We start from the raw sequence: 14,876 nt of genomic DNA, 5'->3' as shown, positions 1-14,876 counted from the left end.
GAGTATGAGTTTGTTACAGAATTACGGCCTTCTGAGAAACTGAGGCAGAATGAAGACTCCCTTCAAACCCCGATTCTTGTTATCAAGTCAGAAAGATTTCAGACACGTTGCTCAGAGTAATAGGAATGAGTTTATTGAAGGGATAGAAAAGGAAAAAGGAACACTCTCGAGAGAGAGATTGGGTCCTCTCAGCGAGGAGAGGGACAATGTACCCCTCCTGTACTCCAGTTTTATTGAGGATCCCAGAAAAGTTTCCAGACAGTCCTGCCCAGATCCACCTCTTCACTTTTGACTGACAGCAAGACGACATCAGACTTTCAAGTATGCACTATCAAGCCAGGCTTGGTGGTGCAGACCTGTAATCCCAGTGGCTAGGGGAGGGGGGATGCTAAGGCAGGAGGATCTTGAGTTCAAAGCCAGCCTCAGCAAAAGCACAGTGCTAAGCAACTCAGTGAGACCCTGTCTCTAAATAAAACACAAACTAGGGCTGGGGATGTGGCTCAGTAGCCAAATATCCCTGAGTTCAATCCTTGGCAAACTGCATACCCCACTCCCTACCCCCCCTCTCCCCATCTCCCCAACCATACATTCTTACAGATTTGATAGTTAGGAGAAACTATCCTTATCTCCCAGTGTTTCAGGATCTGGTCACAAAAGCCTCCTGGGTTTCTCCCATGGACATTTATTTTGGACCTACATTTCTCCTGCAGATAACAGGTAGTTTGCTAAGAAATGTGACATATCCTGTCCATTTAGGCCAGGCAGGGCTGCAGATAAATTGCTTCTTGGAAAAGAAAGTATGTAGGGGTCAGCAGAGTGGGTCCATTTTATAGAATTATTTTCTCAATCTTGTGTTCCAACCATTCACATCTGTCTGTCCTATAACAAGTTGAACTCACGTAAGCTTTGTTAGTTAGCTTTTCTTCTCTGTGAGTAAAATACAAAATCAGAACAACTTAGAGAAGGGAAAAGTTTATTTTGGGCTCACAGTTTCAGAGGTTTCATCTTGTGGCCAGCTGATTCCATTGCTCTGGGCCTGAGATGAGGTGGAGCATCATGGTAGAAGGGTATAATGGAGGAAAGCTGTTGCTCTTGGCTGCTGGGAAACAGGAGGAGCCAGGGGAAAAATATATAATCCCCAAGGGCACACCCTCAGTGACCTACTTCCTATAGCCATACCCTGCCTAGTTAACACCCAGTAATCCATCAATCTATTAAAAGGATTAATCCACTGATGAAGTTATAGTTTTCATGATTTAATCATTTCACCTCTGAACATTCTTGCATTATCATATAAGCATCTCATGGAGCACCTCATACCCAAACCATAAAGTATGCAAAGTAAATAGGGGGAAAAATCATCTCTGGGCACCATAATATTGGCTACAAATAAATTTCTACCAGAAAGCCGTGCATAAGGAGGTGCTTCATTAAAAATACAAAATTGGATTAGGCCTTCATGTGTAGGAGTAATTTAATTAGGCAGAAGGGAATAGAGATATTTCAGGTGGATTTATTAACTAAGCAAAAAAAATATGGTAGTGGGAAAGTACATAGCTCATGGAGAAGTAGTGATTGCCGTGGTGAACTCCCAATGTTTGCACCATTATGACTAAGGTATTTATTGTCCTGGTTGTCAAGAGTGTTGATGACTGACAGCTCATAACTAAGTTCTCGACATTATCCTAAGCTGAAGAGATCCTGACACTAGATATAAGGGCAGCCCACACTCAGTGTTTAGCTGATTCAGGATTGTAAAGTCTTATCTCTGGTGCCCCAATTCAGAACATCTCTGAAGAGCTATCTGAGCTCCAGAGTACCCCAGAGAACTGGCTGAGGCCTTCGATGTCATTATGTCACAGCCCAAGTTCTTCACTTGTGCAATCCTGCTTCTCTCCCCTCCCACCCGTGCCGTGTTGATCAAATGGCCATACTCCAATAAACCTTGCCTTTATTCTGAGTTTGCTTCTCTAGAGAACCCAAGCTTTGAAAAAGCAGATACTGAGAAGACCATTCTGACTGCATTCAATTGTAGAGAACCTGCATTATTCATTTGACAGGCTTTATATGGAACTCTATTCTGTACCAGGCACTGTTGTAGCACTAGGAACATGGCAGCAAGAAAAACAAGTCTCTTCTCGCATAGGTGTGATGTTTTGGTGGGGTAAACCTAAAGAAACAGAATATCAAGTGATGACAGGTGCTAGGACACAGGTGGAATGTGTGCTTAAAAGTGTATTAGATTACTTAGATAGCTTTCCATTAAAAGGCTCTCTAAAGAGGTGACATGAGTATAAAGCCAAATAACAGAATGATTCATAATGGCATCTGGGGGAGAATATTGCAGACAGAGTAAATAGCAAATACAGAAGACCCTCTTACAGATTTGGACTGGGCATGTTTGGGGAAGAAGAAATGAGATCAGAATAGTGTTAAGAGATAGAAGAGTCAGATCATATTTTAGTGTAAGCAATACATGTTATTCTAAGTGAAATGAGAAAATATTGAAGGGCTTTGAATAGAATGGTCCCATGATCATAATCCCATTTTGGAAGGATCCTTCTGCTTCTTATATAAGGAAAATATTGGAAAGGAGCAAGAGTAGGTGTGGAGAAGCTATTAGAAGACTGTTAAAGGAGTTTAAGCCAAGAATATTGATGACATTGATTTAAGGTTACCACTTGTCTTGGTTTTCCTGGGACTGAGGCCTTTCCCTGCAGTCTTGAGCAAATGGGGACAGTTGGTCACCTAATATCAACTGTGTTATAAATGAGGAGAAAATACATTCAAGATGTATTCTAAAGGTTGAAGAGGCGGAGAAAAAGGTTTGGACAGTTAGGGCAGAGGCAAACACAGAGCTTCTTAAAAGTCAGGACAAGAGGGTTGAACCTTTCAAACATTCATATGGCATTAGTTTGCAGCCTGCATTGGGCTTTGGAAACACTAAAACTAAAGAGGTGTTTCATGAGAGTATTTCTTAAAAATATGACAGAAGTGGTTAGGGCTTGATCTCAAACACTATGGAGCTGATGGTGAGAATGGAGGTGGTGGGGATGGTGGTGCTGAGCTCATGGTGTTGGGTAGCAGTGGTGACAGTGGCAAACATCATATGGAGGTGGAAGTCATGCTGGAGGTGGACATAGTTGAGGTGGTTAAGGTAAAGCTTACACTGATGATAAAAGAAAAAGGAAATGAAAGAAAATGAAGTATATGACACATTTACCAAAAAAAAAGAAAAAAAAAAACAAGACTTGTGAGTTAAATGAATACAGGAAAACAGAGAAAAAGGGGAATTGGCCACTGAAAACAGATTAATTAGTGACCCTGACAGGAAGGGATGTTGGAAAGGAGAACACTCAAGGGGAGGACTTTAGCATAATTAATTTAAAGTGAGAGTGGAATATCCAAGTGGATGATGGGTTGCACTATTAATTTTTATCATTCAACATGGCCACTTAGTAGTAAAGAAAACATGATTTTGTGTCAAAAGACCTTGCTTCAGTTCCTCACTGGGATATTATGAAAACTGTAACTTCTGAGTCATGAAGTTTTCACTTATAAGTGGACATATCAGCACGCTCCACGGTGTTGTGCAGAAAACTAGATGGAATTGTTAGGAAGTAGTAGGATCTGCTATTTAGATTTGGTTATCTTTTTTCCAAGAAAATCCCCCCCTCCATCATCATAAACTGAAAGGAAATTTTTTTTTAACAATTTAGAAAATCTTGGTTTCTAAAACTTTGTAGTAATAAAATGTTGTAAACTGATGTTTATATATTGCTACCAATGAGCCAGAGAGAGAGGTATGATATCAGAGAGTGGTCATGTCTGACTTGCCTATTGCAAGGGTTAGAGTAACCCCACCCTGCAGCACAGACAGCTCCCCAAGGAGGCTGTCCAGGAGAACAGGCAGATTCCACCACAAAGAACCCTCCACCTAATGAGAATTTTGAACAGCAATTTTGTTCATTTTCATTTCTCTTGTCTCATAAAGTTCAGATGAATTTGCCACACTTTGCGTTAATTTCCATATTAACTCCCTCTCTTATTTTCAGAGATTATAAAAAGTAATATATTCCACTAGACTCTCCTGGTGTGTCAATTAATTCCTAAAGGTGAGTGGGCACATCAGGTGAACTTGGCACATTACAAGAAACTCCCTATTGTTTTATTCTAATGAAAGGGAGTTATGACCTCAGTAATTTCAAACAGGTGTATTATCTAAAGTTTCTACCTATTTACACTTGAAAATGTATGGGAAGTGATATCCAGTCAAGGACCCAGCCTTCAGGGAGGGTACAGTCATGTGGGAGAATTAAGACATGCAAACAACAATAGAAATACAAACTTTTCTGCCAGAATGAGTGGTGTACACCGGTAATCCCAGAGGCTAGCCAGGCTGAGGCAGGAGGATCACAAGTTCAAAGCCAGCCTCAGCAATTTATCAAGGTCCTCAGCAACTTAATGAGACTGTGACTCAAAATAAAAAATAAAAAGGTCTGGGGATAGGCTCAGTGGTTAAGTACCCCTGGTACCAAAAAAAAAAAACCCAGCTCTTATTAACATAGAGTGGTAAGATGTAAGATGCTATGGGGACTTGAGAAATTTGAGAAATGAAAGAATAGAGACCATAAACACATGTAGTATTGTTTCCAACAGAGGCATTACTTCAGCAGAAAGTATTACCTTTTCTCCTTCTCTCCCTACATCTTACTTACAGATAAATCATACCTTTTCTTTCTTGAAAGATGGATATAATGAGTATCCCAAAATAAGTAGTTATACTTCCTTACATTGTTAAATTACCTCTAGGCAGTTATTTCTACATTGAAGACTGGCTGGTGTCACATACATGTCAGATTATATATAGATAAGGCCAAATATAATCCTCATCTGAGTATAGCATGAGAAGTTCCTGAGTATATAGGCTTCTGTACCTCATTCCCTCTGTACCTCATTCCTATGTTAAAAGTTTATCTGCAGAAGTCTGACACAACTGTTGCCTTCTTCTGAATCAGAATTCGTATTTTGTAAGGGAAAACACTAAGAAACAACTCTGATTTGACATAAAGCTAATTCCTTGTGTTACAAAGCAGCAGGGAGCCTCCTGGATCTAAGAAGGGCACAGCATACTCCTCTCTCTCTCTCTCTCTCTCTCTCTCTCTCTCTCTCTCTCTCACACACACACACACACACACACACACATACACACACACACACACACACACGTGAATGCAAATTCTACTCTGTTGAGCAACAGCATGGTTCTTAACCAGTAATCCTACAGAATAATATGTAATCCTACAGAATCCCAGAGTCTCACTTAAGATGGGGGAATTGATAGGAGTCCTTTCGGGGGCAGGGTGGAGGGTAGTTTAATCATTTTACATGCAGCATTAGTTGTTTAAAAATGCCTTAGTACAGCATCGGTGAATTTTTTGTGTGTCTAAAATATGATGTAATGAATAACATGAAGAGCTATGAGATTCTTCACATTGTATAACTACACATATCAATTTTTTTTACAAATTTTAAGATAAGGACAAAGAAAGTCAGACTTCTTCATTTGAAATGAATAAAACTAAAAGTATAAAACATATTTCATTTCAGTTCAGTTATTAGGAATTCAGAATTTTCACCAATAAATAGTAATTTAATAAAACACAAATGGAAGTCTTTATTCCCAAAACTATAAACATAAAATGTTAGACATAATCCTATTTGATATGTAAAAAAAAAAAAAATCGAGGTAGGTTGAGTCTACTAAACAAGTGTTAAGCCCTTTTCAAAGCTTTTTTATAAAGTTATAAATTTTTGTTGAGCATTTTGCAGTGCTCATTTGGGTATCACTTCCAGTACCACTGAATTATAAATATATTTTGATGGATGTTAAAGTATAAATGTGCTTTTTAAAAAACTGGTATAATTCTTGATGATTCCTTAATGAATAAAAGAACCACTGTGTACCCATGGTCCTAAAAGTTTTCAGATTCTAATTGTCATAACCCTCCTCTCTCAAGGAATTTACAATATGTACATACAAACTATATTCATTCACCTTTATCTGAAAAATTGTTAATACCTCTTTTATTGGTTTTCATAGCAAGAGAAATTGGGTGACATCTGCTTCTCCCTCCGCTATGTACCTACTGCTGGTAAACTGACTGTCGTCATTCTGGAGGCAAAGAATCTGAAGAAGATGGATGTGGGTGGCTTATCTGGTAAGTCCTGGTGATTATTGATTTTTTTAAATGCTGTTTCATCATGGATACCAAATGCATTGCACACCTGCTGTGACTCCCTACTCCTTAATTGATCACAGTCCTCTCTCCTACTGAGCCTGGAAGCAGTCTAAGAATCCATCCTAACGCTGTGCCCCAGGAAGCCACTCTCAATTTATTGGAATTGGCATCAAACATAAAATCTATTTTCCTTCTTCATAGCCAAAGTATCAATTGTCATTTCTACGGCATTGAAAGCTAAAAATTTCTGCTTCCCTTCTGAAAGACCCTACTGTGACAGATTATAGTTTGAGGGGTTTTGTTTTTGTTTTTGTTTTTGGCTCAAATTCACCCAAGATATATATATATATAAAGTCTTCATCAGAGACTTGTTTATTAGGTATTTGATAGTCTAACATAATTTTTATAATATCATTTTATTAAAGGCTTGGCTATTTTAGATTATATATATATATATATATATATATATCATCCGTTTGAAAGTGAACTCCCATAGTAATGCATTCAGTACTATAGCTTAGAATAAATAGGGGGGCTTTGGGGTTTAAAGTATATACAACCCAACCATAATAATAAAGAGTGGATGAAGTACATTCTTGTTCCAAAGCAAAGTCAAGTCAAGGACTTGTCATTTCCATGGTTGAACATAATTTTTTTCTCCTCTGTATGATTAAATCAATTATATTTTTAATGTTCCAGTAAATCATTAAAGTGTGAAGAATTTTCCTGATACACCACAAGGTCATCATAAGTAGACTACAGTTGACATTGTTTCTGTCCACAGATTTACAATGGATACTACTTGTTACTCAACACTTTCTCTAATAAAAGTATTGCAAATTTCAAAAGGTCACACTAATACAGCATGGTGATATTATATTCTAAAGCACAACAGCTAAAAAATGCTAAAGTTGAATTTCCACTTACTAACCCACTAATTTGTCAACCAATTTCCCCTTGTACCTAAGTTTACTTCTCTTTATAAATAAGCCACCTGGGGAAGATACACTAATTCTTTCCTATCACCAAGACCCTATTAAATAATGTCCTGTTTTCATTGCCTTAACAGCATGACAAAGCAAATTTGGAGCAATGAGCGCAGTTTCCTCTGAAAATATGAAGAATATTTAATATGCCTAGTGAAAAACATGCAGAGAATTTTTTTTACTACAATTACAGTTTGCTCTCAGACTACTACTTAAGGTCTTCACATACCTTGACCTTTCCATCTCTTCTGGTTCAATAGCCATGTGCCATTAATGGTTCCGGTAATGGTTCCTCATAGGCTCCTTTCCTAACTTCCATGCCAACCATCCTCTCATCACCACATCCAGTACTCCCGTAGTCTTTCTAGTTTACCCTGGGTCCTTCAGCAGAGTTCCACAGCAGTGTTTCCATGAAGGCAGTAAAGATTCAGGGCGCCTTACTTGTACTGGCTTCTCTCAAGTTCGTAAAGTTCCCATGGTCATAGACATTTCAGCTGCCATTTTTAATCACAATTTGCTGTCTCTTTCCACATGACTTTTCCTTCATCATCCATCCCTTCTTATTCCATTATATCAGAGAAGCTACAGGCATTTTCAGGATTTGGCTAAGGAAACCTGGGTCTAGCAGGCTATATGTACATGGCTTCCATTCATAGCCATATATTACATATATTACTTACTGCTAACAAGCCCAGCAAAGGAAGGAAATCCGGGATGGCTCCTACCACCCACTGTACTAACACACCAGTGTGACAGGAAAGGGGTACACTCAGAGGTCAGATCTAATTTAAGATTCATAATTTTGTATCCTTTTCTCTAAAGAAAATCATCAAAACTTTATTAGTTTCAGAACCCACACAACCTAGCTCCACCCTGACACTTGAATTACCTGGATTGATTTTGTTTAATTATTAGATATTAAATAAAGATACTTAAAGTACAAATACTCTTAAAGAGGTCAAATTTTAAGGGCTTCCTGCGGCCTGCTGAATTAAATCATAACCACTGTAACCACATAATGTAGGTAATTTCAGACTATGTCATACCATATCTCACTGCAACCAAATGGCCAATCACACTCTTCTCCAAATTCACAGTGTGACTTGCTACCTTTCTTTGCTTAGGAGGTTTCCTTTACCTGGAATTCCCTCTCTTCAACCAATGTCTAGCTCAATCCTACCCATTCTGCAGGTCCAGTTGAAGTATTGTTTCCTTCATTGTGCAAGCACTAGATTCACTTTAGTGGACAAAAACAACAAAAGGCTCTGCCCTCCTACAGCTTGTATTTTAACGTGGGGAGACAGATAAGAAGTCAATAAATGAAAAAGCATATAGTGAAGTGACCAGTACTATGGAGAAGTAAAGCAGGTAAGATGGTAAAGAATGTTGGAAGTTATGTAAATGGGGTGGTAAGGGAAGGCCTGATGAGTAGGTGACATTTTGGAAACAACCTGGAAGAGGAGCAGAAGTGAAGCATGGGATTGCGTGGGGAGAGAGAAAGTTTTAGGTGGTGGGACTCTGTGAAGCCTTTTTTGATCCATCCCACTAAAATAAATCTTTGTCTTTTTTAAATGCCACTAGCAGTTTGTTCATACCTCTGTAACATCGCACTTCTCTCTCACTAGGCTGCCTTCTGTATTTATGTCTCTCACAATGCTCTCACTGACTGGTAGCACTGAGCATAGCTGCTGAATGAATAATGAATTATTTACAAAGGAGGTATGGCCTGAAAAAACAAGTCCTGCATTTCAAATTTGTTTAACCTACTTACCATTAAAACAACTTTAAGCATTTGAATGGTCTGTCTCAAAGTAAGCTGACCTACGTACAAGGAGACCAAAATTATATAATAAGATCATTTCAGGTAATCCAAACGCCAAACTGCATTTACTGGAAATGGCTAGTTAATTGGAACCAAAGTGGGATGTTTTGCCAATGTTTACACCCCACTCTGCCACTACTAGCAATTTAACATTGAACAAGTTATGTAGCTCTTCTAAACCTCACTTGCATGATCCATGAAGCAGAGTGATAAGGGGACACTGCAGATAAGTTTATTTTGAGAACTAAGTGACAGCCCAGAACCTGAAACAACTAAGTGCTCACTAAATATTTCTGTAATTATTTCTATTACTGACTTTATCAAATCTTGGGATAACTGTGCAAAATGTGAAAACAACAGATGGTTTAAAAACTTGCTTGATTCACTGGGGAAAAAACAATTCATCCATTTGATAGAATTGTCCAATCAATTCAGGCAAATCAGTAGCCCTATGTTTTGAATAGACCCAGTAGTGAATTAAGACAAGATAAGGAATTAATCAGCAATACATTGAAGAAAATAAGAAAAAATTATTTATTTATTTATTTAAATTAGGTATATAGCACAGCAGAATGTATTTTGATTCATTGTACACAATTGCAGCACAACTTTTCATTTCTCTGGTTTTACACATGTAGTGTCACACCCTATGTGCAGTCTCACATGTACCTAGGGTAATGATGTCCATCTCTTTCCTGCCTCCATGTACCCTCCTCAACCTCCCTCCCCTTTGCCCAAAGTTCTTCCATTTTCCCATGCCTCCCTCCTCCCCTTTTGGGATCAGCATCCACTTATCAGAGAGAACATTCGGCCTTTGGTATTTTTGGCAGTAACTAACTTCACTTAGCATGATATTCTCCAACTCCATCCATTTACCTGCAAATGCCATGGTTTTATTGTCTTTTAATGCTGGGGTGTATGTACACCACAGTTTCTTTATCCATTCATCTACTGAAGGATATCTAGGTTGCTTCCACAGTTTAGCTATTGTGAATTGAGTAGCTATGAACATTGATGTGGCTGTGTTACTACAGTATGTTGATTTTAAGTCCTTTGGGTATAGATGGAGGAATGGGATAGCTGGGTCAAATGGCGGTTTTCTAAGGAATCTCCATTCTGCTTTCCAGAGTGGTTGCACCATTTGCAGTCCCACCAGCAATGTATGAGTGTGCCTTTAAGTTTTTTGAGTTTTTACATACCCTGGAGATTAGTGCTCTATATGACATGTGTGTGGCAAAAATTTTCTCCCCAAATGTAGGGTCTCTCTTCACCTCATTGTTTCTGTTGCTGAGAAGAAGCTTTTTAGTTTTAGACCATCCCATTCATTAATTCTTGATTTTATTTCTTGCTCTTTAGAAATCTTGTTAAGGAAGTCAAAGCCTAATATGACATGATGTAGATTTGGGCCTGCTTTTTCCTCTATTAGGCACAGGATCTCTTGTCTAATTTCTAGGTCCTTGCTTGATCCACTTTCAGTTGAGTTTTATGCATGGTAAGAGATAGGGGTTTAGTTTCATTTTGCTGCAATAAAGGTTTCCAGTTCTCCCCTCACCATTTGTTGAAGAGGCTATCTTTTCTCCAATGTATGTATTTGGCACCATTGTCTAGTATGAGATAATTGTATTTATGTGGGTTTGTCTCTGTGAATTCTATTCTATACCATTGGTCTACATGTCTATTTTGGTACCAATATCATGCCATTTTTGTTACTATAGCTTTATAATATAGCTTAAGGTCTGGTATTATGATGCCTCCTGCTTCTTTCTTCTTGCTAAAGATTGCTTTGGCTATTCTGGGTCTCTTATTTTTCCAAATGAATTTCATGATTGCTTTTTCTACTTCTATAAGGAATGACATTGGGATTTTAATTTAATTTGCATTGAATCTGTATAGTGCTTTGGGTAGTATGGCCATTTTAAAATTAAAACTTGACAATATTAATTTTGACTATCCAAGAGCATGGGAGATCTTTCCATCTTCTAAGGTCTTCTTTAATTTCTTGCTTTAGTATTCTGTAGTTTTCACTGTAAAGGTCTTTCACCTCTTTTGTTAAGTTAATTCCCAAGTATTTTATGTTTTTTGAGGCTATTGTGAATGGGGAAGTTTTCCTAATTCCTCTTTCAAGGAGTCATCACTGATGTACAGAAATGCATTTGATTTATGGATATTGATTTTATATCCTACTACTTTGATGACTTCATTAATTAATTCTAAAAGTTTTCTGGTGGAGGTTTTGAATCTTCTAAGTATAGAATTTCAAGCTAGGAAATAGAAGATGCCATCAAAAGCTTACCAAACAAGAAAAGCCCAGGACCAAATGGATTCAGAGCTGAGTTCTAGAAGACCTACAAGGAAGAATTAATACCAATACTCCTCAAATTATTCCATGAAATAGAAAAGGAAGGAATCCTTCCAAACTCATTCTACAAAGCTAGTATCATCCTGATACCAAAACCAGACAGAGACATATCAAGGAAGGAAAATTTCAGACCAATATCCCTGATGAACATTGCTGCAAAAATTCTCAATAAAATTCTGGCAAATCACATACAAAAAACATTTTAAAAAATAGTGCACCATGATCAAGTGGGGTTCATTCCAAGGAGGCAAGGTTAGTTCAACATGAAGAAATCAATAAATATAATTCATCACATCAATAGACTTAAAGATAAGAATCCTGTGATTATATCAATTGATACAGAGAAAGCATTTGACAAAATACAGCACCCTTTCAAGTTCAAAACACTAGAAAAACTAGGAACAGTAGGAACATACCTCAACATTGTAAAAGCTATCTACGTAAAACAACATTGTAAAAGCTAAACCCAAGGCCAACATCATCCTAAATGGCAAAAAAAAAAAAAACTGGAACAAGACAAGGATACCCCCTTATACCACTTCTATTCAATATAGTCCTTGAAACTGTAGCCAGAGCAATTAGACAGACAAAAGAAATTAAAGGGATACAAATAGGAAAAGAAGAACTCAAACATCATTAATTGCTGAGGACATGATTCTATACTTGGAGGATCCAAGAAAACTATTTTTTTTTAACACCTTGTTTTTTTTTTGTTGTTGTTGTTTTTTTATTGGTTGTTCAAAACATTACAAAACTCTTGACATATCATATTTCATACATTATATTCAAGTGGGTTATGAACTCCCATTTTTACCCCAAATACAGATTGCAGAAATCTTTTTTAAAACTTTTTTACTACTCTCTGACAGGGTCAGTTTATTTTCCTCCTATATAGTGAATTCAAAATGCACTGCACAAAGATTATACCTCTATCTTATATATCCATGAAGCAAATGATACAAATCTGAGGCCTTCCTACCTCACAGGGACAAGCCTAATCGAACTAGTAGCTTCTCTACTGTAGATCCTTGCTTTGAATCCTTTGTATTCCAATTCCCAAGAACTTATAAGAAAAAAAAAAAAAGAAGAAGAAGGGGATATCTAAATCTAACTATTCATATTAGATCTTATAGACTACAAAGACTGTTTTTCAGGGGAAGTTAGTACAGAAGGATGTGAGTAGGTTTTGTTTTGTTATTTTGTTTTGTTTATGGCTGGTACTTAGAGGAAAATCAAGTCTTCTGCCTAATAAATATCGAGTCTCTCATGATCTTCACTGCCTTTTATATACCTGTCTGTTAGGAATAAGTCTCTCAGGAAATTATTTTAAAAAATTATAACTCTCTTCTATTAGGGAAAATTGTGAAAGAGACTTAAGAGATCTAAGAAAGTGAAGCCTTTAGAAAAGTTGAGAATTCCCAAAGGCTTGAAATTGTATGTCTCATAGTTTCAAGTTTTACTGGTTTTTAAGATTCAATTTGTTCCTGTTCCTGTGCGGATTCCCACATCAGAAAGTAATCAGACACTTTGCTCCTAATTGAATTTTTTGTTCCTATTGATGTCACAGGAATTATGTTCCTCAAGTTCTGTTTTGATTTGAGGTTTTTCTTTTCTTTTCTTTTTTTTTTTTTGGTTATCTTAGAAATTTGGGACTTCTAAATACAGTGTTAATGAGAAATCTGAGGACTATAAGTTAAGTTCCTACTATTAAAATTAAATTCTCCAAGTTTTTTATTTAATAAAGAAAAAGGTAAACTTCTGAATCCGCAAAATGGACACAATGAAGTAGAAGTTCTATTTTACAACTGAAATCAGATAATACTTTTAACTATTAAAAATCACATTATTAATTATAGAATGCTTTCTAATGTAGAAATCCTTTTCTTTGTTTCCTTCCTCTGGTTCTCATGATAGACCTGTTAGGTAGTTTATGAAGGTATTATTATCAATTTTACCAGTGAGAAAATTAAAACTTGAAGATTTTAGATGATGTGTATAAACATCTCGCTCCATGTGGCACATAGACTGAAACTAAATACTCGCAATTAGCTAACATTCAAAGTTAAAAGATTTATAGGTACAACTGAAGTTCATGTCCCTTGATACCCAATGCAGAACATTTTCCACTGTACCATCTGACTTTCCCCACAACCCCCTACCCACATCAAGTTAGGACAACAATACTGTTTTTCAGGGGCAAGTTAATACAGAGTAATATGAGTAAGCTTTGTTTTTGTTTGGTTTTTGCCTGGTACTTAAAGGAAAATCAAATCTTCTGCCTAATAAAATCAAGTCTCTTGCTTACTAAAGGTGCCTCCTCTACCTGGAGCTGAAATACCAAGATGAGGTTCTCAAGGTAGGTAAGGCTAGAAATGGAGGCTGCAAAGATTGTTGGAAATTGAGGCATTCTTGGAAACTGGGAAATGTTCCTGCATATAAACCTCTATGAATAATCCTAACAACTCCAGGGTACCCCCTTCCTGGTCTTCTCAGAATCACAAATTGATTTTCTCACCTCTCTTGTGCCTTTGGCATATTGCCCTTCTTGCCTGGGTCAATATGAAGCAGAATGCTGCCTCATAGACCTATTCTACTTCCCCTGTTCCCAGACGCCAGCACACAGTTCTTTACAGATTTTTCCAAGTGTTTACACTACTAAGAACCAAAGCAAATCAACAAGGGCAAAAAGTTTGCACTCCTGTCCACTTGATAAGGTTTGTAATCACCTAAATTGTAAGAAAAATAAAATTAAATAAAAGTATGTCAAGAATGGGGTCAAGAGGGTGCTGAGAAAGCATATGTAATGGACTGAAATCACCATATGCATTTATTCCATCAGCCTCCTGCACATCAAGGAGCTGAAGAGGTGGCTATGAGGAGGAATCAGGTCAGGGACACCCGAGGGCTGGGGAGCAATAGGGGTTGAGAGAGTGTGGCTGGAAGTATTCCCCTTTGTCATCTTTCTTTCCCTATGTCCTGTGCTTAACCCCAGACTTCTTTCTGGCCAAGCTTAGTCCTGCCTTACCACTATGAAATATGTACTGTAAAAAACAAAGGGAGGGAGTATAGGAGAGGTTTCCAAAACATCTCCAAATGAAAGGGACAGTGAAATTCAAAAATGACAGCAACTACTTGAAGGAAAGGATGTACGGAGGAAGACCTAGGAGTCAGCATTTGTCAGACTGTCAGTATGCAGAGACAGAGCACCCTGTCTCCCTCCCCCTTTCCCACAATTACTCTCTCCTTTCTCTAAAATAAAACGTTTTTTTGTTTTAATAAATTGTTCAAGAATTTGTCTTTCTTCTAGCTACCTTTCTACTGTTGCAGAAAATCTAATTTGGGAAATACAGCCAGATTTAAACATTTGAAGTCATTTAGGAAAGAACTCACCCAAACCCAGGTAACCACTGGATTCCACATAGAAACCATCAATCAGCAAAGGCAGATCATTCCCTTAAGCAATATTT

General features: G+C 37.4%; 1 protein-coding gene across 2 annotated transcripts in view; it reads left to right on the top strand.

The window, feature by feature from the left end:
• Syt1 (synaptotagmin 1) overlaps positions 1 to 14,876 on the top strand; it is a 197,386-nt gene that overhangs the window by 99,060 nt on the left and 83,450 nt on the right. For both annotated transcript variants that reach the window (XM_027929322.2, XM_027929315.2), the window contains exon 6: positions 6,104 to 6,221. In XM_027929322.2, the coding sequence (XP_027785123.1) occupies positions 6,104 to 6,221 (118 nt within the window). The remainder of the gene's footprint in view (positions 1 to 6,103; positions 6,222 to 14,876) is intronic.

This window comes from Marmota flaviventris, chromosome 3, assembly GCF_047511675.1.
Source record: "Marmota flaviventris isolate mMarFla1 chromosome 3, mMarFla1.hap1, whole genome shotgun sequence".
NCBI lineage: Eukaryota > Metazoa > Chordata > Mammalia > Rodentia > Sciuridae > Marmota > Marmota flaviventris.
Note: the sequence above shows the minus strand (reverse complement) of the source record. Positions and strands in the feature narration are given on the sequence as shown.